At 40.3% G+C, this 22,130-nt stretch overlaps 1 protein-coding gene across 1 annotated transcript in view; it reads left to right on the top strand.

Annotated features, from left to right (window-relative positions):
* The window catches only part of ACOXL (acyl-CoA oxidase like), a 301,583-nt gene that overhangs the window by 156,667 nt on the left and 122,786 nt on the right, over nt 1-22,130 (top strand). The window contains exon 13 of the mRNA XM_037527835.1: nt 9,377-9,466. Coding sequence (XP_037383732.1) covers nt 9,377-9,466 — 90 coding nt within the window. The remainder of the gene's footprint in view (nt 1-9,376; nt 9,467-22,130) is intronic.

Raw genomic sequence — 22,130 nt, 5'->3', positions numbered from 1 at the left:
CTTCACCTCTAGCCCAGCTTTCTTTCTAGCCCCTGAACAGTCTAGTCCCTGAACAGCTCTCTCTCATGGCCTCAGGAAATTTGCACATGTTACTCCCACTTCTAGCAAGTTTTCTCCCAGTCCTAGGGTGCTAATTTCACTTCTTAAAGGTTCCAAATTAAGTAAGTCCTCTGGAAAATTTAGGCACTCAGGTTAGAGTATGTTTTTTTTCTTTTTTTTCTTTTTCCTCACAGAACCCAGTTCTTTTCCTTTCTGGCATTTACCACAGATTTCAAAATTACCTATTTCATATGTCTGTCTCTCTCGTGAGGTAGGACCATGTCTGTGGTCCATGATGTGGAGCATGGTGCCTGTGATACGGGATCCTTGGTATACATTTGATCACAGGATCCATGAAAGAATGAACTGCCTCCAACTCTCTTTCCCAGTTTATAGGCTAGAGAATGCAGGATCACCTCACAGCATACCAGGCAGGTGGGAGAGCTCCTCATCACAGATATCATTGCTAGGTCCTGAACTCCGGCTGTCAGACAACCCTATCCAGATCATGGTTGCACAGAAAAAGTGTCACAAATCTCACACACACCAGCTGCTCATCCAAATGGGTTCTCCCCTTTCTGGGTGCTGGAACTGCATAAGTATAAAGTATAAAGCTAATACAACTTTAAGAGACACTTCGTCCGGTCTTTGTGTTTCCAGTCACCTCTCCCCTAACAAATAAGACTGATTGTGCCTGTTTTTTCTTCTTCAAATTAACAACATTTACCCTCAATTTGTTTAAAGGGGGGTGGGGAGAAAGCCTGTTTCTGATTTATTTGGATACATTTATTAAATGTAATCATACAGTAAAAAAAAAAGAAAACCAGAGATATTAAAAACAGCAGGGAAATATTAAACTTTCAGTATCCAAAGTTTGAATCATAAAAAATATCTTGTGGGGCTCTCACTGAAATGGGACACAACCTTAATGACATTCACAATTACTTGCTAAGAGGCTCGATGTAACCCAGAAGGCAGAGATAGGGTAACGCGTCTACCTAATATGCTCTTTCCTCACGGAGCCAAGGTTCTGGCCCGCATCACCCCTGAGGATTCTGTTGGCTTTGGGAGCATGGAGTTTAGAGTTCCCTCTGTCTATTCCCACATTTCTTTCTTTTTTTTTATTAAGATTGAAAAAAGCTAATGGAAAATATTATTCACTTTTTTTTTGGATGAAGCCTGATTCTTCCCTCACTCCCCTTTTTTCTCATCTCCTCCCACTCCACCCCAAATAGAAATATATAACCAAATGCCCCCATGTAGGAATTCAGTGTGGAAAGAAGAAAAATTCTGAAAACAACCATTTCATTCTATAATGAAAACCCAAGTTGCTATTGAGTTCCTTGAGATGATGGCTTAGAGAAGGATTTTCTAAGACTCCAAAGGATTTATTTACGTTGGATGGAGTAGCAGTTCACCTTGGTTAATCTCTGGTTGTAAACAAGCAAGATCCAGGATAACAACCTACACACACACACACACACACACACACACGGGGGGGGGGGGAGGAGTATTGGTTTTCTTAGGGCTTATATAACAAAAGGACTTCAGCTTGAGTGACTTAAACAACAAAAATTTACTTATATTTTGGAGAGTAACAGTCAGGAATTCAGGTGGTGGCAGGTTTGGTTTCTTCTGAGGCCTCTCTCCTTGGCTTGCAGATTGTCCCCCTTCCCTCCCGAGTTCTCACATGGTATTTCCTCTCTCTTTGTGTCTGGTCCTAATGTCTTCTTATGAGAACTCTGGTCATAGTGGATTAGAACTCATCCCAGTGACCTAATTTACCCTAATTACCTCTTTATAGGTCCTGTCTCTACATAGTATCACATTCTGGGATACTGGGGCTTAGAACTTCAACATGTAAATTTTGGGAGACACAATTCAGTTCATAAAACACATAAACACATGCACATATTCTCATTAATGATTTTATAAGCATCCCCAAAGGAAACTTTTAGTTTTTATATCATTTTTCATTTTTGCACACTGTATGCATTTTCATCTTGGTTATAATCCCCATACAATTCCCACCCTGCCTTGTTTTGATCCTACTCCCTTCTCCACTGCCCCCTGCCCCGCCCCGCCCCATAGTTTGTCTCTGGTTTATAGTTGCTTGTCGACTTTGATTTTTGCTTTATTATAGTCTTTTTCCTGGTCCCTTATTTAGGTTTTCTAAATTCCTGCTATGTGAGGCCATCCAGTATTTTTCTTTTTCTTTGTGACTTATTTCGCTGAGCATGATCCCTTCTAGCTCCATCCATGTTGCTGCAAATTGCATGAGTTTATCTTTTTGATTGCTGAGTAATATTCCACTGTGTATATGTACCACATCTTCTTGATCCAGTCATCTATTTTGGGGCATTTGGATTGTTTCCATAGCTTACCTATTGTAAATGGTGCTGCCATAAACATAGGGGTGCAGGTGCCCTTTTGAATTAATGCTTCTGTGTCCTTTGGGTAAATACCTAAGAGTGGAATTGCTGGATCATTTGGAAGCTCCATCTTTAGCAGATCAAGGAATCTCCACACAGCTCTCCATAGTGGTTGGACCAGTTTGCACTCTCACCAGCTGTGCAGGAGAGTTCCTTTTTCTCCACATCCTCGCCAACATTTGTTGTAGGTAGTTTTTTTAATATATGCTATTCTCACTGGTGTAAGATGGTATCTCACTGTAGTTTTGATTTGCATTTCCCTCATTACAAATGATGTTGAACATTTTTTCATATGCCTGTTGGCCATTTGCATTTCCTCTTTGGAGAAGTTTCATTTTAGCGCCTTTTTTTTTTTAAGATTTATTTTTATATTTATACAAGCACTGGGTATAGTCAGAAGCGCGGGAGGGTGAGAGAATTCACCAGAGCCAGAGCAGGGAGCAGAGCAGGCAGAAGGACTGAAGTACACTGCTGAGGGGAGCAGCGGGCGGCAGGAGAGGTCTGCGCACCATGTGGGACCCTCCTCCAGTGGCTGGGGAGCAGCCGGGGATTGAACCGGTGCTGCAGAGGCTGCAGGCAGCTTTGCAACCCAGAGCTGAACCGCTGCGCCACCAGGGAGGCCCTCTTTTTAGCTCTTCCGCCCATTTTTTGACTGGGTTGTTTACTTTGTTTTTGTTGAGTCCCATCAGCTCTTTGCAGATTTTTGTGATCAGTCCTTTATCATTAGTGTTGTGTGCAAAAATTTTCTCCCAGTCGGTGGGGTTTCTCTTTGTTTTGGTTACTGTCTCTTTTGTTTTACAGAAGCTCTTTAATTTGATGTAGTCCCAGCTGTTTATCTTTGCCTTCACTATCACTGCTTTGGGTGATGAGTCTTTAAAGATGTTACTTTTAGTTTTAACTTGAGATACACTGAGGGCCAAATTTCTATGCCCTGCTATGGAGAGAGTTTCAGTAGAGATGCAGAGTGAGAATGCAGCGCACACCCCAGGCTTCCAGGGCAGCTCTGTGGATGGACCCCACTGCCTGCAACGAGGCATTTGGAGTCCCCACTTGAAACAGCATCACTCATGTGATGTAAGAAAGTGCTTGGGGAGCCCTGACCCTGTGACTTTCACTCAGTCAGGATGCTTTCTCGAACACAAAAACCCAAGAAATGGGTTTTGACATGCGACCTTCCTGCTGAGTGAATGTCTTTGGCACCCTAGTTAAAGTTGAAACACTGAGGAGGCTTAGAAAAATTAAACAGAGGGCCTCCTTGGTGGCACAGGGGTTAAAGACAGCTCTATCAAGTTATCGCCAGCCACTGAAGCACGAGTTCGATCCCTGACCAGGGACAACCCACATGGCACAGTAGACCTCTCCTGTCTCGTCCGTTGCTCCCCTGAGCAGTGTATTTCAGTAGATCTGCCTGTTCTGCTCCCCACTCACTCTGGTGAATCCTCTCATCCTCCACACCTCTGGCTTACACCCCAGTTCTTGTATGCATAAATAAATAAATCTTTTAAAAAATAGTAAGTAAAATTAAACAGAATCCCAAGAGGGAGCCTTGTAGCTCCAAGATGGAGGTAAAAAATGCCCCATGGCAGGGGTAGGAGCAGAGTATGAAGCCCTGGTTATTGTCCTAGAATATTTCAGACACTTCTAGAAAGTACCATTGAAGGAGCAGATCCTTGGTAACCTGGACTCTAGGGAGGCATTCCACTTCCTGGGCAAAAGCAGGTTCTCAATGTCATTGGCTCCTGGAGGAATGTAAGTTGGGAGGGGAATGTGTGACACCTGTATTACTTTGACCTGCAGGACAGGGAGCTGACTGGTCTTTTGTGTCTGTCTAAGAACAGATTCAGTGTGGATGCCTGTTCCTGGAGTTGACCCACTTGGGCGTAGCAGCTTCTCCAGATGTTGCTTCTTTTTTTAAAAGATTTATTTATTTATTTATACAAGGACTGGGTACAGAAGCGCGGGAGGGTGAGAGGATTCACCAGAGACAAAGCAGGGAACAGAACAGGCAGACTGACGAAATACACTGCTGAGGGGCGCAGCGGGCGGCAGGAGAGGTCTGTGTTCCATGTGGGACCCTCGCCGGGTGGCCGGGGACCAAACCTGCGCTGAGGATCTCAGGCCCTTGACATGGAACAGCAACCTCCTTGGTCTTTTCTGTTCTGAGGCCATAGCCCTGCTGTGTAGGGTGCTGTTGTGTCCTGGTCTAGCCCTGCGGGGGGCCCTGACGTGATGTCACGTTCAACTCCAGAACTCGTGGTCTTCTCCCAGCTCTGTGTATCCCATTTGGGAGTCCCAGTCACTGAGAAAGTGGCACCCTCTCCTCTGGGTCCCTGAGGCTATTGTAGGTGTAGGGGCCCCCTCTCTGCTTTTGTCTGTTTTGGGCACTTGCTCAATGTCCCTGTAAATGTCAAACCTGTAACTCCTGTTTCTTCCTCCTCCTCCTTGATCACCCACCCCTGCTGACTGCTGGTTGTCACTGGGCGCAGAAAAGTCTCCCTTCTCCCCTCACCCTGGGTTCTGCCCTGCATCTGTCCTGGTCTCTGAGAGGGGTGGAGTCTGTGTGCTGGGCTGATCAGAAGTCTGCCTTATACTCTTTGGGGAGCTCAAGTCACCTCTTCTTGGCCCTCCAATGGGAGAAGCAGAGATGCCAGGATTTGGCCTGGCAGTGCCATTCAGGGTGCAGGCTGGAGAAGCTGAAGTGGGATTTGTGCTAATGTTTTGTGTTCCTCCTGCTCACACCTCTAGCCATAGTAACCTTAATGAATTCGTCACTTTTCAGGAGCATCATCCTCCAGTGCAGGTTCATGTATGACCATCTCTTCTCATCTCCAACCCCCTCAGACACTCTGCCCACCCACCTGAGATCTGAACCAGGATCATCTGCAGCCTCAGGCAGCAGTTTTTCAGGGCTCTGCCCTGCCTTTCCTTGTGCCACCCAGTGTGGACTCTGAGATCCTGGCCTTTCTCTGCCTGGCTAGGGACTCCTGGTCATAGGCTATCTGAGCTGCACTGAACTCTGTCCTCTATCATCCGGGGTCCTGCTTCTGCCAGAACAGGGCTAGCGGAGCATGTCAGAGGCATGAAGCCTGTTCCTTTGTGTCTTCATCTCTCCTTCTACTGACATGTCCCTCTGTCTGTCCTGCCCCCTGCCTACCTTGTAGAAGAAAAGCGTGCATGTGGGCATTTGAACTGGAGGCCCTGGATTCCTAACCTTACCTGTAGGAAATTTTATTTGGTCAATTGCACAGTCTAGATATTGTGTTTCTCTAATGCGCCAGACCCTGTTTTCATGATGAGAGTGCAGTGGTGAATGGAGTACAGTCTGTATACTCATGAAATGTCCATTCTAAAGGGGACAGACAGACCATAAATGCATTTTAAAAAGTAGATTTTAGTATGCATGCATAATTAAAACAGAGTGAAATGCTATGAAGAAAAAATAAGCTGCGATAAGGAGATGGGGTGTGATGGCAGTGGGTGGGGCAGCTGTCTCAGAAGGAAGGATCAGGGACAGCTTCCTGCAGTGGGGAGGCCTGACCGGAGACAAGGGAGACAGCTCCAGGGAGCCTGGGGGAGTGTTCCAGAAACAGAGAGCAGCTTTGCAAAACCCCAGGGAATTGGGCAAGGCTATGCAGCTGGAGCAAAGTGGAAAACCTCACTGAGCTTCAACTTTCTCATCCCAGTCGGTGCCGGGGTACTGAGATGTTGCTGTGAAGAGTAGAAATTGAGACGGCATGACCTCTGTAATGCACACTGTAAAATTGGTCCTAGACACTGACTTCCGTGACTGCCCCTTCTCCTAGCACGTGCTGGGGCGCTGGTTTATAACGTGTATGAAGGAAGCAAGTGCTAAGGTGCCACCTGGCATGGTGGTGGTCTCTGAACACCTGCAGAGCCCAGAACTGTGGCCCAGATTGCCACCCATGGGTGCTGTGGGTGACTATGAGACTAATATATTTCCTTCTCCCCGCGACCACCATCTCACTTTGCTCTGGCTTTCTCCCTTGGTCCTGTCTTCTCTAACATCCGAGAGGCCCTCAGTCTGCTCTCCCTCTACCTCCCAGGCTCAGCTGTACTCCTCCACCTCCCTGCACACTCCAGGCCTCCCTTTGCCCACACAGGCTTTGTTGGTTTTGGGTCTCTCCTAACCTGCCTCCCCTCTAATGCCTGTGTCTGTCATTGTGATCTCCAGTTCCTGCCCCAGGTCTTTTTCTTGGGTCTATCTTTCTCAGGAGCCTGCTTAGTTCCAACATCATGACATTATGGATGGCTGTTTATCATTTTTCCTTTCATTTTCCACTCTTTATAATCCTATGTATTGCTTTTAGTTATAAGAAAAACACAAGGTTCATTTTTATGTAGAAAATCACACCCACTTTGAACTACTACTCCACGTTGGAAATGCTACTGATCTATAATAAGTTGTTTCCAAAGAATTAGGGGCCCCAAATGTAGGCTATAATTTCCTCAAGAAGATGACTACAATTCCCCCCCAGTAACTTTTCTTTTGTCTCGTGTCTTCCTTTAAAGTTGCATGCACGTTCACGCAGACTGTGGATGCCTTTGGCTTTTTGAACCTATGCAGTATCTAAGTGGGTCACTTCAGATACTCCAGGGATTTAGACATTTTTGAGAATGGGCCTTTCTGGCCTAATCTAAGGAAATTAAACCGTAAACCAGCCTCTGGCAGTTTCAGAAGATTGGAAGCAACGTGCTGACCATAGACACTGCCTCGCACCTAGCTGGCCCTGGGGTTTTCTCTTTGCTGTTTCATTTTCAGTGGCCTGCAAGCGCTCTGAGGGTCATGAGCTTCAGCTCTGTCAGGGAGGGCCTAGAATCATAAGGAGAACGGACATAGGGCTTTTTACTTGATTTTCAAAGCTGAGTTTTACCACCTAGAAGAGAAATAAATTACATTTTATTTGAAAACTATGTAAGATAAAACATGTTTATGTTCACAGGAATCCATTTGCCCATTGTCTGAGAGACTGCGGTGTTCATTTACTGATTCTGCTGCCCTCTGAGTAGATTATCTCTCTGGTCATTTTAAAAGCCCCATGGACTGGTTTCCAGGGCAGGATATAAACATGTCAGAAGTGCTAGACAATAGCAAACTCCCTATTGTGACTCCCTCCCCTACTAGGAGACCAGAGCAAAATGCTCAAAGAGTATTTTGCTTTTTCAAAATTATTATTTTGAGCATTGTGCAGCTATGCTTTTCCTGTCGAACTGCTCTTCCCAACATGGAAATGGTATATTTGGTGTGAATCTTTTCTACATTACAACTTGGAGCTTATTCATGAACAGTCCCTCAAGACTCACTGGGGTAATGCCTACTGCACATGGCTGTTGTGAGGATGAAAAAAAAATTAAGGGAAATAAATGAAGTTTGTGTAAAGCACCTAGAACAGTACCAGGCTTGTGGTGGATAAATACTTGATAAATGGTAGAATTAAAAGAATGAAAATGAGTCAGCTCTAGCCTTGAGGGGGAAGCACTCTGAGGTGTGATCAAGTTCAGTCAGAGCCTGATTTCATATGGTTGCCTCTTAAGGGGCAGATTTAGCCCTGCAGTTATGGCATTCAAGGAAGCAAGGAGGCTGAACTGTTCCAGGTTGGAAATGTTACTGATTTAGTCATCCATAATTACCATCACTTTCCGTACATGAAAGCAGTTGAGGATTCCTACAGGCTTGTGGAGATGTCTTTGCTTGTAAATTGTGGATGATAACACTGTCCAGTCTGCTGATGCTGAAGGGGAAAGGGAAAATGGGCAAGCGTCAGAGGCTGACTTCTGAGGCAGGAAGCCAGGAGATGCTAATGTTCACAGGACTTCAGTGTTCTGTGGGCATCTGGGCCCGGGAAGTGCTGGCTTCTGTGACTCAAGTGGTTTTCAGAAATGAAGCAGGTGCCCTGCACATTAATGAACCTGTAGATTGGAGTATGTGATTTCCGGTGGGGCACCCTTCTGTGACCCTCCAAATCTCATGTGACTTGAAAATTTCAACAGGCCCTAAATCTTGTCATCCTCTAGAGCTAAAGTGCTAACTGCAAATACCGACACAACTGATAAAGTTTCCTTAGGCAGGCTTGCTTTGTGGAAGCAGGTTTTGAAAGTGGGAATGATTCTGGAGATTTAATGAGGAGAACAAGGCTCTGGAAGAATTAGAGTGTAGAGGCCTTCAGAAGGGGAAGGGCCTGCAGCCAAACTAAGGCAAACTTTTTCACTGTCTGCCTGGGGCTGATCCACTTTCTCTTGAGGGACTCTCTCAGTTTGTGCACAGAAACACTCTCAACACTTTGAAAATGAGCAGCAGCCTACTGCCAGGTAAAGGAAGAAAGAAAAGGAGGAGGAAAAGGGAAAGAAAGAGAAAAATAGGTGGGGGAAAGAAGGGAGGAAATAAAAGAAAAAAGGAGGCAGGAAGAAGAATATTTAATGATCGTAAGATGCATAGTGGTGATTTAGGACTTTTATATTGTCTCCCAAGCATTGAACGGATATGTACTAATTTGAAAATGGTCGTTGAAGGCTTTGGGGAAGCACCATTCACCCACATAACTTAAGGTGTAGTCACTAATACCTTGGCACTTTTTAGAATTTATAAGACTTGGAAAAGAGGGAGAAAAAGAAAGGCACTGTTTGTTGAAATATTTTGGAAAAATTTGACATAACTATTTTCAAATGCTTTTACTACTAATGAAGTCAACACCCAAAATTCCTACCAGAAGCTAATTATATTGGTTCTACCTTTGTTAGTATGGTTATTCTGGGTAGGAGAAATATAGTTATTTTCTTCTTTTCTATTTTTTGTGTTTTTTTTTTAATTTCAAGGAAAATTAATCTTTTGTAATGATGGTATTACACACTTCACATGTTTTCTTTTCTTTCCTTTGTCTTTACAATAGGGTTACATGATGGAAAACCGAATCTCAGGTTTAAAATGTGACACAGATGTGCTGGTAACTTTTGAAGGTGACAATGTTGTTATGCTTCAGGTAAGACTCAGGAAGTGTTTATTTTTCTTAAATAGCATAATTTTTAAGATCAAGAGTTATCCAGAAATTTGAAGTGTTTGATATGTTTTATCTTCATCTGATGTCTTCATTTAATTGGCAGGTGTTTTCCTGTTAGGCGCTTGATTTTTGTAGTAGTTGAGCAAGGGAATGAAATGATTTTCTCTCTCAGCCAATTTTTGGAGAATTATTATTTGTTTTCTGGTTTAAGAAAGCTTCTTATGCATATCAAGTCAGATTCTTCTACTGGGAAGGCTATTCCCAAAGAATATGTAAGGCCCCAGAAGACGATCAGGCAAAAGACATGAAAAGCGAATTTACAAAAGGAGGGCAATTGATTAGCTCCATTGGTGGTCAGAGAAATGCACTTTAGGGCATACTGTAATACTGTTTTCTTTTCGCTATCAAATTGGCTTGTGTTTAGAGGCATGTTGAAGTCCCAGTGTTGGTGAGAACAGAAGGGGCACTCTTTCATGTTACTATTGAGCCGTGTATTATTCTACTTCTGGGACTCCAAGATAATAATCCTAAATATAGAAAAACTTTAGGGCACAAACATTTTCATTAGTTATATATTCCATATATTATGGAATCTAAATTTTCAACAATAGGTCAATAATTATGTAAATCATGTTCTGTCTACTCAGTGGAGATTTAGATAGCCTTTAAATTGTATATACAAAGAGTTTATTGCAGAAATTTAAAAAATTATGGTAAGTAAAATGTTATAAAATGATATATGGTCACAAAAGTTTGCTTTTTTTTTTTTTTTTTTAAATAGGGGCTCTGGTTCTGCTAAGAAAGACTAGCTCGATTCCTCCCAGGGCCTCCCTCTTAACAATTCAACTCCTGAGACATAACAAGCATAGGAAGCATAGGAAGACTTTGAAAGTAAAGAAGAAGGAAGCCTGCTTAGGGACCTTGGGACTAGAGGAAGGAAATAGCAGTAAGTTCTCTGGGTTTTCTTACTGCTTCCCATAAGTTCTGGACAGGATATGTGTGCTCTCAATCTCTAAAATTCACAAACAAAATGTGCTCCAAGAAAATCTTAATTTCTCAAGCCAATGGATAAGTGAGGTGGTGGCCCAACGACAGAAAATCTTTTTGTTACTACATACTCTACACTAGGCACACACAACGGAAAAAATAGACACACACACACACACACACACACACACACACACACACACACTCTGATTACATGTGGACCTGGTAAGAGTTGATCTTCCCCTTGACGCTCAATGAAAGGAAGTAGGTAGGAGGAGGTAGCACTGCTATTACCAAGTGGTATTGATAGGGCTAAGTAGGGAGTTAATCTTCCAGTGCATGCCTGGTGGGAGAAGGTGGAGCTCAATCTCCCATCTGGATAATAGCTGAACACATTGATTAGCTAAACATTCACTTCCACCCAGTAAAAATAAAACCCAATGAGGTGTTGTAAGGGGAGCTAACCATCAGTATGTTTCAAAATTTTACCCCATTTTCTGTAGGATCTAGTGGTAAGTTGAGTCTCTCCCTCACCTGATAACAACTAGACTAACTAGAAGGTATGAATTAAAATTAGTTACCTCTCCACATTCTCCACATCTCTAGTGCCAGTGCACTCAGTGGGGGAACTGAAGCTACACATGTACACTCCAACAAGAAACCAAATCAGACACTGTAAAGCAGGACTAGTGGCCACTTTGATCCCTTTCTCCCTGGCCCTCACTCCCCTACCAAAGGGGACCAGTGGAAGTTGAGCTTCTAGCCTCATCTGGTATCAGTTGGTGGAATGAAGTAGTATAAACTGAGATAGTTAGTGCTCTGCCTTCCTTCCTCTAGTTTTCATGGGAACCCAAGGGGAAGCTTAGTCTCTATCCTCATCCAGCATCAATGAGGCAGAAAGAGGTGGGAATTGGGCCTGCTCCTCATCCTCTTCAGAGAACTGAAATTTCACCCCACCTTCTGGAAGTCTGTGCACAATTTTTGTGTTAATGCTAAAAGTAAGCATATTATCAGATTCAAAATGAAATGTGAAGATGGTTAATGATTTATTGATATAAATCAATAAACATGATATGCCACATTAATAAAATGAGAGATAAAATCATATGATAATCGCAGTAGATGGAGAAAATCCATTTGACAACTTCATGATAAAAACTCTTAACAAACAGAGTATAGAAAGAGTGTACCCAAACATAGTAAAATAAATAAGCATATGACTAGCCCACAGTTGTCATACACAGCAGTGAAAATTGAAAGCTTATCCTCTAAGATCAAGAACATGACAAGGTATTTCACCATTCCTACTCTACATAGTATGGAAATCCTTGACAGAAATTAGGCAGGACAAAGAAGTAAAAAGCATTTAAATTGGGAAGGAAGAAGTAAAATAGTCTCTGCAGATGACATGATATTATTTATAGAAATCCTAAAGGCTCCACCAAAAATATTATTAGAACCAGTAAGTGAATATAGTGAAGTTACAGGGTATACTATCAATGTGAAAAATCAGTTGTTATATACACTAACAAAATAGCTCAAAAGGAGGTAAAATATACAGTTCCATTTGTAATAGCATCAAAGACAATAAAATATTTAGAAATCAATTCAGTTGAGGATGTGAAAGATCTATATACTGAAAGCTGTGAAGCTTTGATGAGGGAAAATGAAAGCACTGTAAAGAGAAATATATCCTGTGTTCCTAGATCAGAAAACTGAATATTGTTAAAATGTCCATACTACCCAACATATCTATAGATTCAATGCAATTCCTATCAAAAGTCCAATGACATTTTCCCCAGTAGTAAAAGTCATATGGAACCACAAAACACCCAGAATAGTTAAAGCAATCTTAAGAAAGAAGAACAAATCTAGAGATATCACATTTTTTGATCTCAGATTATATTACAAAACCATAACAATCAAAACATTGTGGCACTGGCATAAAAATAGACACATAGGCCAATAGAATAGACTCAAGAGCTCAGAAAAAAACCCATGCTTATACAATCAGTTAATATTTGACAAGGGAACTAAGTATCCTCAATGGGAAAAGGATAGTCTCTTCAATAGGTGGTGCTGGGAAACTGGATAGTAACAAGACAAATAATGAAATTGGATTCCTATCTCATACTGCCCACAAAACAGTAACTCAAATTGATCAAAGACTTAATATAAGACCCCAAACTGCAAAACCCCAAGAGAAAACATGACAAAATAGGGAGGTTTGGATGATCCTCACCCTTAAACACAACTAAACACACACACACACACACTAGCTAAACTGAAATTTGCTCAAAGGAAAATTTAAAAGTTCACTGCTAGAGATGGGGGACTTTCCCACAGAAATTTTATGCTGAGGTCAGTGGTTTGCTGTGGGGACAAAACAGGAAGTGGCAAGGGTAGTAGTGACCAAGGCAGCAGCCACTCCAGTCAGCAGAACAGGCTGGGGATCTGTCACGAATTGTGCAGCTCATGTGCTGGCATGGTGAATCTTTCCAGTGAGACTTCTCAGGTGGTATAGTGCAGTTGCAGTTGGGGGCACAGGACTTCTGATTAGGTCAGCAAGACTGTTGCTGGCTGGGGCAGCAGATGGTGTAGACCCTTCTTCCCTCCCAACAGAAAGCTCCCACAGAAAGAACTGCTGAACCGTGTAGTTTGGCCCACCTTGCCCTGCCACCATTGCCTAGCAACCTGCACCTGGCACCCCTTGCCCAACAGCTTATGCCTACCTTCTGGTGTCCAGCGACTTGTACCAGGTGCGTCACACCTGGCATCTCAAGCCTGGTGGCATGTGTCTCACTCCACAGAGGGGAGCAGCAGGAAGATAGGGCCTGGGAATTTAGGATCCCTAAAAGAGTGAACAGAGCTTCCTCTGGAGAGAGGAGAGGAGGCAGAGTTGATCTCTCTGCCTGGAGCAGCCCTCACTCCCCACCAGGACTGAGACTGAGTCTTGGAGTCAGTCCCAGATTTCCCTCAGGCCCCCCCACCTGCCACCAAAGAAAACAAAAAAGAGAAACAACAAACAAAACTGAACCTAAAGTGCTCCAATGAGTAAAAGGCAAATAAGGTGATATACGTGCCTGAGAAGCAAGGAAAACTTGGACACAAGATGGAAAAGCTGGAGAAGTTCAGAGACATATATAAAGGTCACAGAAGTAGAGGACCTAGCAGACAAAGATTTTTTAATTTTTAACAATTTTTAAAATGCTAAATGAACTACTGAAAGGACAGTCAATCACAGAAAGGCAGGATCTGAGGAAAGAGGTGGTGTAGAAACGAGAAGAGTTCTTCACTGAGGAGATTGATGGTATTAAAAAAAACTCACAAAGAAACGTTGAATGATGAAGACAAATATGGAAAGAATTGACTTAATTGACTTAAAGAATTGAATAGACGTAAACTGACAGAAGAATTTTGGAAATTGAAGACACAAATGTAGAAATGACCCAAGTGGGAGAAGATAGAGAAATAATATCTAGGAAAATTTCAGAAACACTGAGAAATCAGACTCAATTAGAAGAAGAAATATAAAGATAGTAGGTATTCGAGAAGGTGAAGAGAGAAGGGAATAGAGACCCTGATCAAAAATAAAATAGTTGAGAATTTCCCAAACCTAAAGACAGAAATAAAAATGGATGTCCAGGAAACAGAAATAATACCCAAATTTTAAATGCAAAATGATCATCACCAAGACACATCAGTCTTAAATTATTGAAAATCAAAGATAAAGAAAAAGTACTAGGCTACCTTATTCAAAATTATTTCACTCAATCACCGATAATGCAGTGTCTATTCCTTCCTTACTTAAAAATTGAATCATTTTCATAAAAATTAAAAATTTGTGCTTTGCACAAGGACCCAGTAAGAATATAAAGAGACAGTTTATAGCCTGAGAGAAAATATTTGCAAGCCACATACCCAACAAAGGACTCATATCTAGACTATGAAGAGAACTCTTAAAACTCAATATTTAAAAGTCAAGCAATCAATTAGGAAAGAAAGAAAAACAAGTTATAAAAATATGCATGGACATTTCACCAAAGAAAATACACAGATGGCAAGTAAATACATGAAAAGATGTTCAATAGCATCAGTCACTAGAAATATATAAACTAAAAATGCAATGAAATGCTACTAATACTTATCAAAATGGAGAAAATAAAAATTAGTTATAATACCAAATGCTGAAAAGAATATAAAAAATGTAGATCACTCATACATTGCTCATGGGAATATAAAATGAAAAAGCCTCTCCGGAAATTGTTTCACAGTTCCTTTTAAAATTAAAAATGAGTTTTCTTGCAACCCGAGATTTCACTGTTATGCACATGTCTCAGAGAAATGAAGACTTATTTTCATTTAGAAACTTGTATTTGAGCATTCATAGTCATTTTATTCATAATAGTCCCAAATTGGAAACTCTCCAAATATCCTTAAAAGGATGAATGATTAAACAAACTATATAAACATATTTATACCACAAAATGATACTCAGCAATGAAAAAATTAATTATATACAAGCAACAACTTGAATGAACCTTAAGGAAAGTATGCTGAGTAAAAAAACTTAGTCTCAAAAAGATAATGTGCTGTGTAATTCCATGCATATGCAATATTTATTTTATTTTATGTAATTCTTATATCATTTTTCATTTTTGCACAATGTATGCATTTTCATTTTGGTTATATTCCCCATATAATTCCCACCCCCCTTATTTTGACCCTAATTCCACCACCCCCCCCCCGCCATGTCGTGTATCTCTGATCTACAGTTGCTTGCTGATTTTCATTTTTTCTTTATTATAATTAGTCTTTTTCCTGATCCCTTATTTAGGTTTTCTAAATTCCTGCTATGAGTAAGACCATCCGGTATTTTTCTTTTTCTTTCTGGTTTATTTCTCTGAGCATGATCCATATGTAATATTTGTGAAATAACAGTTATAGGAACGGATTGCAGATCCAGGTCTTATTTTAGGGAAGGGGGCTTGGCTGCTTGTGACTGTGGTGAGTTTTATAGTCATGGTACAGTAAAATATTTTTATGGTGGTGGTGATTGCACAGAGCTATTCATGGTGCTAAACTGAGTAGAGTCACACATACTTAATATAAAGAAAATGCAAATCAAACCACAGTGAGTTCTCACCTCCCCCCTGTGATAATGGCCTGTCTCAAAATGACTGGAAACAACAAATGTTGTTGAGGATGTAGAGAAAAAGGAACACTCATTCACTGTTGGTGGAAGTGTAATTTGGTTCAGCCTTTATGTCATGGAGATTCTTTTTTTTTTTTTTTTTTTTTTTTTTTTTTTAATAAATTTTATTGTTATATTCCCCATACAATTGCAGCCCCCCCATTCTGACCCCAATCCCTCCCCTCCCACCCCCCCCCCTAAAAGTGTCTCTGGTTCATAGTTTTTTGTTGATTTTGATTTTCACTTTCTTGTAGTTATTCATTTTCCTGGTCCCTTATTTAAGTTTTCTAGATTCCTGCTATGAGTGAGACCATCCGGTATTTTTCTTTTTCTTTTTGGCTTATTTCGCTGAGCATGATCCCTTCCAGCGCCATCCATGTTGCTGCAAATTGCATGTGTTTATCTTTTTTGAATGCTGAGTAATATTCCATGGTATATATGTACCACATCTTCTTGATCCAGTCATCTATTTTTGGGCATTTGGGTTGTTTCCAAAGCTTAGCTATTGTAAATAGCGCTGCTATAACATAGGGGTGCAGGTGTTCTTTGGAATTGATGTTTCTGTGTCCTTTGGGTAAATACCTAGGAGTGGAATTGCTGGATCATATGGAAGCTCTATGTTTAGTAGGTCCAGAAATCTCCATACAGCTTTCCACAGTGGTTGGACCAGTTTGCACTCCCACCAACAGTGCAGAAGAGTTCCTTTTTCTCCACACCCTCGCCAACATTTGTTGTTGCTAGTTTTTTAATATGTGCCATTCTCACTGGTGTAAGATGGTATCTCATGGTAGTTTTGATTTGCATTTCCCTGATTGCAAGTGATGTTGAACATTTTTTCATATGCCTGTTGGCCATTTGCATTTCCTCTTCAGAGAAGTTTCTTTTAAGCTCTTCTGCCCATTTTTTGACTGGATTATTTTCTTTGTTGTTGTTGAGTCTCATCAGCTCTTTGCAGATTTTTGTGATCAGTCCTTTATCATTAGTGTTGGGTGCAAAAATGTTCTCCCAGTTGGTGGGGTTTCTCTTTGTTTTTGTTATTGTCTCTTTTGCTGTGCAAAAGCTCTTTAATTTGATGTAGTCCCAGCTGTTTATCTTTGCCTTCACTATCACTGCTTTGGGTGATGTGTCTGTAAAGATGTCTTTGATGTGCAAATCACGTAGTGTTTCGCCTATATTTCCTTCTATATATTTTATGGTTTCAGGTCTTATGTCTAGTTCTTTAATCCATTTTGAGTTGATTTTTGTGTATGGTGTGAGGTGGTGGTCAAGCTTCATTCTTTTGCATGTAGCGACCCAGTTTTCCCAGCACCATTTATTGAACAAACTTTCTTTGCTCCAATGCATATTCTTTGCTCCTTTGTCAAAGATTAGTTGACCATAAATCTGTGGGTTTATTTCTGGATTTTCTATTCGATTCCATTGGTCTGTATGTCTGTTCTTGTTCCAATACCATGCAGTTTTGATGATTATGGCTTTGTAGTATAGTTTGAAGTCTGGGAGTCTGATGCCTCCATTCCCTTCTTTTTTTTTCAGGAGAGCTTTGGCTATTCGGGGTTTTTGGTGATTCCATATGAATTTCATCAATAATTGTTCTATTTCTTTGAAGAATGACATTGAAATTTTGATTGGAATAGCATTGAATCTGTATATTGCTTTTGGTAGGATGGCCATTTTAATAATGTTTATTCTTCCAATCCATGAGCAGGGGATGTCTCTCCATTTCTTTGTGTCTTCTTCTATTTCTTTTAACAGTGTTTTATAGTTTTCTTTGTATAGGTCCTTTACCTCTTTTGTTAGATTTATTCCCAAATATTTGATTTTTTTTGTTTCAATAACAAAAGGGATGGTCTTTTTGATTTCTTCTTCTTCAGATTTATTGTTTGTGTATAGGAAGGCTACTGACTTTTGCGTGTTGATTTTGTATCCTGCCACTTTACTGAACTGATTGATGAGTTGAATTAGCTTTTCTGTGGAGTTTTTGGGGTTCTCTATGTATAATATCATATCGTCTGCAAATAGTGATAGTTTGACTTCTTCTTTTCCTATTTGGATTCCTTGGATGTCTTTCTCTTGTCTTATTGCCCTGGCTAGGACTTCCAGTATTATATTGAAAAGCAATGGTGAGAGTGGACATCCTTGTCTTGTTCCAGATCTTAATGGAATTGCTTTCAGCTTTTCACCATTGAGAATGATACTGGCTGTTGGCTTGTCATAGATGGCCTTTATGATGTTGAGGTATGTTCCTTGTATCCCCAGAATTTCAAGGGCTTTTATCATGAATGGGTGTTGCACTTTGTCGAAAGCTTTCTCAGCATCTATTGATATTATCATATGGTTTTTATATTTCTTTTTGTTGATGTGTTGGATAACGTTGATTGATTTTCGGATGTTAAACCATCCTTGTGCCCCTGGAATGAATCCAACTTGGTCGTGGTGAATTATCTTATGGATACATTGTTGGATTCTGATAGCTAAAATTTTATTGAGGATTTTTGCATCAGTGTTCATTAGGGAGATTGGCCTGTAGTTTTCCTTTTTTGTGTTGTCCTTGTTCGGTTTTGGTATTAGTGTAATGTTGGCTTCATAAAACGTGTTTGGTATTGTCCCTTCCTTCTCAATTTTTTGGAAGAGTTTGTGAAGGATAGGCACTAATTCGTCTCTGAATGTTTGGTAGAATTCATTTGTAAATCCATCAGGTCCTGGGCTTTTGTTTTTGGGGAGGTTTTTTATTACCATTTCAATTTCGCTAATTGTAATTGGTCTGTTTAGGTGTTCTATTTCTTCTTTATCTAGCTTTGGGTGATTGTAGAGTTGTAGGAATTTGTCCATCTCCTCTAGATTGTTAAACTTGTTTCCATATAACTGTTCATAGTAGTTACTGATTATTCTTTTGATTTCTGCTGTGTCCGTTGTGATTTCTCCTCTTTCATTGATGATCCTATTTATTTGTGCTTTCTCCCTTTTTTCCTTTGTGAGCCTGGCTAGGGGTTTGTCTATTTTATTGATTTTTTCAAAAAACCAGCTCTTGGTTTCATTGATCTTTTGGATTGTTTTTTTAGTTTCAATTTCATTTATTTCTGCTTTGGTTTTTATTATTTCTTTTCTTCTACTGGTTTTGGGGTTTTTTTGTTGTTCTTTTTCTAGATCTTTGAGCTTCGAGATGAGGTTGTTTCTTTGCGTTCTTTCTTGTTTCTTGATGTGAGCTTCTATTGCTATATATTTTCCTCTTATTACTGCTTTTGCTGCATCCCATACATTTAGGATATTAGTGTCCTCCTTGTCGTTCAATTCAAAAAATTTTTTAATTTCTTCTTTGATCTCCTCATTAGTCCAATGGTCTTCCAGTAGTGTGGTTTTTAATCTCCATGTCATGGAGATTCTTGAAGGAAAAAGATGGAAACACCATATGATTCAACAATATGACTTTTTTCTTTAGGTATTTATTCAAGGAGTATGAAAACTCTATATGAAAAGCTTTATGCACTTCTATTTATTTATTTATTTTTAAAGATTTATTTATTTATTTATACAAGCACTGGGTACAGTCAGAAGCACGGGAGGGTGAGAGAATTCACCAGAACCAGAGCGGGGAACAGAACAGGTAGAGTGACGAAATACACTGCTGAGGGGAGCAGTGGGCGGCAGGAGAGGTCTGCGCACCTTGTGGGACCCTCGCTGGTGGCCGGGGATCTAACTGGCACTGCAGAGGCTGCGTGCCTGAAGCCCAGTGCTCAACTGCCGCACCACCAGGGGAGGCCCATATGCACTTCTTTTTAAATAGAGCATTACTCACAATAGCCAACCCATGGAATCAAGCTAGGTGCCCAAAGACAGATGACTGGATGAAGAACATGTAATCAATAGGATACCCCTCAACTATTAAAAAAGATTAGTACATTTTGGGACAAATTGGATGGATCTTGAGGTGATTCTGCTCAGTGAAGTGAGTCAGTGAAGCAAGTCAAAGTTTGTCAGAAAGTCAAATGGTTTCACTTATTTGTGGAATATAAATAACCATAGAGAACACACTGGCAAAGCACTACAAAAATAATTCTGAAATAATGTGTAAAATAGTGTGAAAAATATACTGGTTACCAGCAGGTGTAAGGGGAGAGGGAAGAGGAAATGGGGATAAAGGGGCTAGGACATCATTATGAGAATTTTAGTGGAGGATGAACAAAGCACATATGGAGATGTGAAGTTGGAACCCCAAAGTACATAGTTGTGTAAAGGACATTTTTTTTTTTTTTTTTACAAATTTGAAGAAAACACAGGGAAAAAGCTCCAAGACATGTTCTTGGCAATGATTCTTTTTGATATGACACCAAAAAATACATGTAGCAAAAACAAAAATCAACAAGTGGGGCTATATCAAACTAAGGTGCTTCTGCTCAGTATAAGAAACAGTTAGCAAAATGAAAAGGCACCCTATGGGATGGGAGACAACATTAGCAAACCATCTGTTAAGGAATTAATATTCTAAATACAAGGAACTGGTATTACTCAGTAACAAAAAGCCAAATAATGTGGTTAAAAAATTCAGAGTACCTGAAAGACATTTTTTCCTAAGAAGATGATAAATGGCCAACAAGTACATGAAAAGATACTCAATATCATGAAATATCAAGGAAATGCAAATCAAGACCATAATGAGGTATCACCTCACACCTCTTAGGATGGCTGTTGTCAGGAGATAGCAATATTGGTGAGAATGTGGAAGAAGGGGGACCCTTGTGACAATATAAGTTGGTGCAGCCACTTATTCAAAAAATATAGAATTACCATCTGATGCTAATCCCACTTGTGGGTGATTATTGTAAGGGAATGAAATCAGATTTTCTTTTTTTTTTTTAAGATTTTATTTATTTATTTATTTATACAAGCACTGGGTACAGTCAGAAGCGTGGGAGGGTGAGAGAATTCACCAGAGCCAGAGTGGGGAGCAGAGCAGGCAGAAGGACCGAAGTACACTGCTGAGGGGAGCAGCGGGCGGCAGGAGAGGTCTGCGCGCCATGTGGGACCCTCCTCCGGTGGCCGGGGAGCAGCCGGGGATCGAACCGGCGCTGCAGAGGCTGCGGGCAGCTTCGCAACCCAGCGCTCAACCGCTGCGCCACCGGGGAGGCCCTGAAATCAGATTTTCAAAGCATTATCTGTATTCCTATGTTCATTGTATTATGCACAATAGCCAAGATATAGAAATAACCTAAGAATTAATACACTGGTGAATGGATAAATAATATGGGGTATATGCATATGTAATATAATACATATTATGTATATAACACATATAAAGAAACATTATTTAACCATAAAATGAAGGGCATTCTGCTACTTGTGATAACACATATTGACCTTGAAGATATTTTTGTTAATTCAGACAAAGACTGACAAATGCTGGATGATCTCATTTATATGTGGAATCTAAAAAGCTGAACTCACAGAAATAAAAAGTAGGTTGGTGATTCCTGGGGGCTGAGGGAAATAGGGAGTTACTGGTCAAAGGGCACAATCTTCCAATTATAAGATGAACAAATTCTTGGGATCTGACTATGGTTAACAATGTTGTGTTATATACTTGAAAGTGGCAGAGAGATTGAATCATAATTGTTCTTGCCACACTCACACATAAAAGGTGAGGTGGTGGAGGTGTTAACTAAACTTATTGTGGTAACCATTCTTTTTGTTAATGCACTAAAATCTCTCAAAATTGGATTTAATCCTGCTAATGTGACAGGGCTTAAGTCAATTAGAAAATTGACTTTTTCAAATTTCAGGTTTGAGGACATGTTATTATACCCAGCACAGGGATTTTACATACTGGATGCTTGGTAACTTAATTAAATGTTTAATTTGTTTGCAACTAGATTTTTAAAGATTTTGTGGACGCACTTGGTTACACACACACACACACACACACACACACACACAGAGTTGTGTGAGATTATTCTCATCTCCTTGTTGAAGGATTTCCCTAGGGACTTCTAGAGACCAGTCGTTTTATTTTTTTTCTCTCTTCCCCTCCTCCGATAATCCGCAGTCTGTAGTATATTGAGTCATACTATACATCTAAACGTTCATATTGGCATATGCCAATTGTATCTCAATAAAGCTGAAAAAATTAATGTATGTATGAAGAGTTACTGGAGCTAGAGTAGCTAAAAAGCACTTTTGAAAAAAAATTAAGTAGGAGAGTCACTCTACCTGGTGTTGAGACTCACAACATAGCTACAGTGGACAAAACTGCACTGTTATTGGAGAAACAGACAATTGAATAAATGAAATGGAGTAGAGAGCCCAGAAAAGGATCCATGTAAATATGTCTTACTAATTTTTTTATGAAATTACAAAAGCAATGAAATCGAAGAATGACAGTCTTTTAAAAATCTAATGTAATTGAGCATTCTCATGTAATAAACTAACCCATCAATAATAAGATTTAACCTAAGTCTTATAACTTATAACATT

The sequence above is a fragment of the Talpa occidentalis genome, unplaced genomic scaffold (genome assembly GCF_014898055.3).
Source record: "Talpa occidentalis isolate TD23 unplaced genomic scaffold, MPIMG_talOcc4v2.1 talOcc4.5, whole genome shotgun sequence".
Taxonomy (NCBI): Eukaryota; Metazoa; Chordata; class Mammalia; order Eulipotyphla; family Talpidae; genus Talpa; species Talpa occidentalis.
Note: the sequence above shows the minus strand (reverse complement) of the source record. Positions and strands in the feature narration are given on the sequence as shown.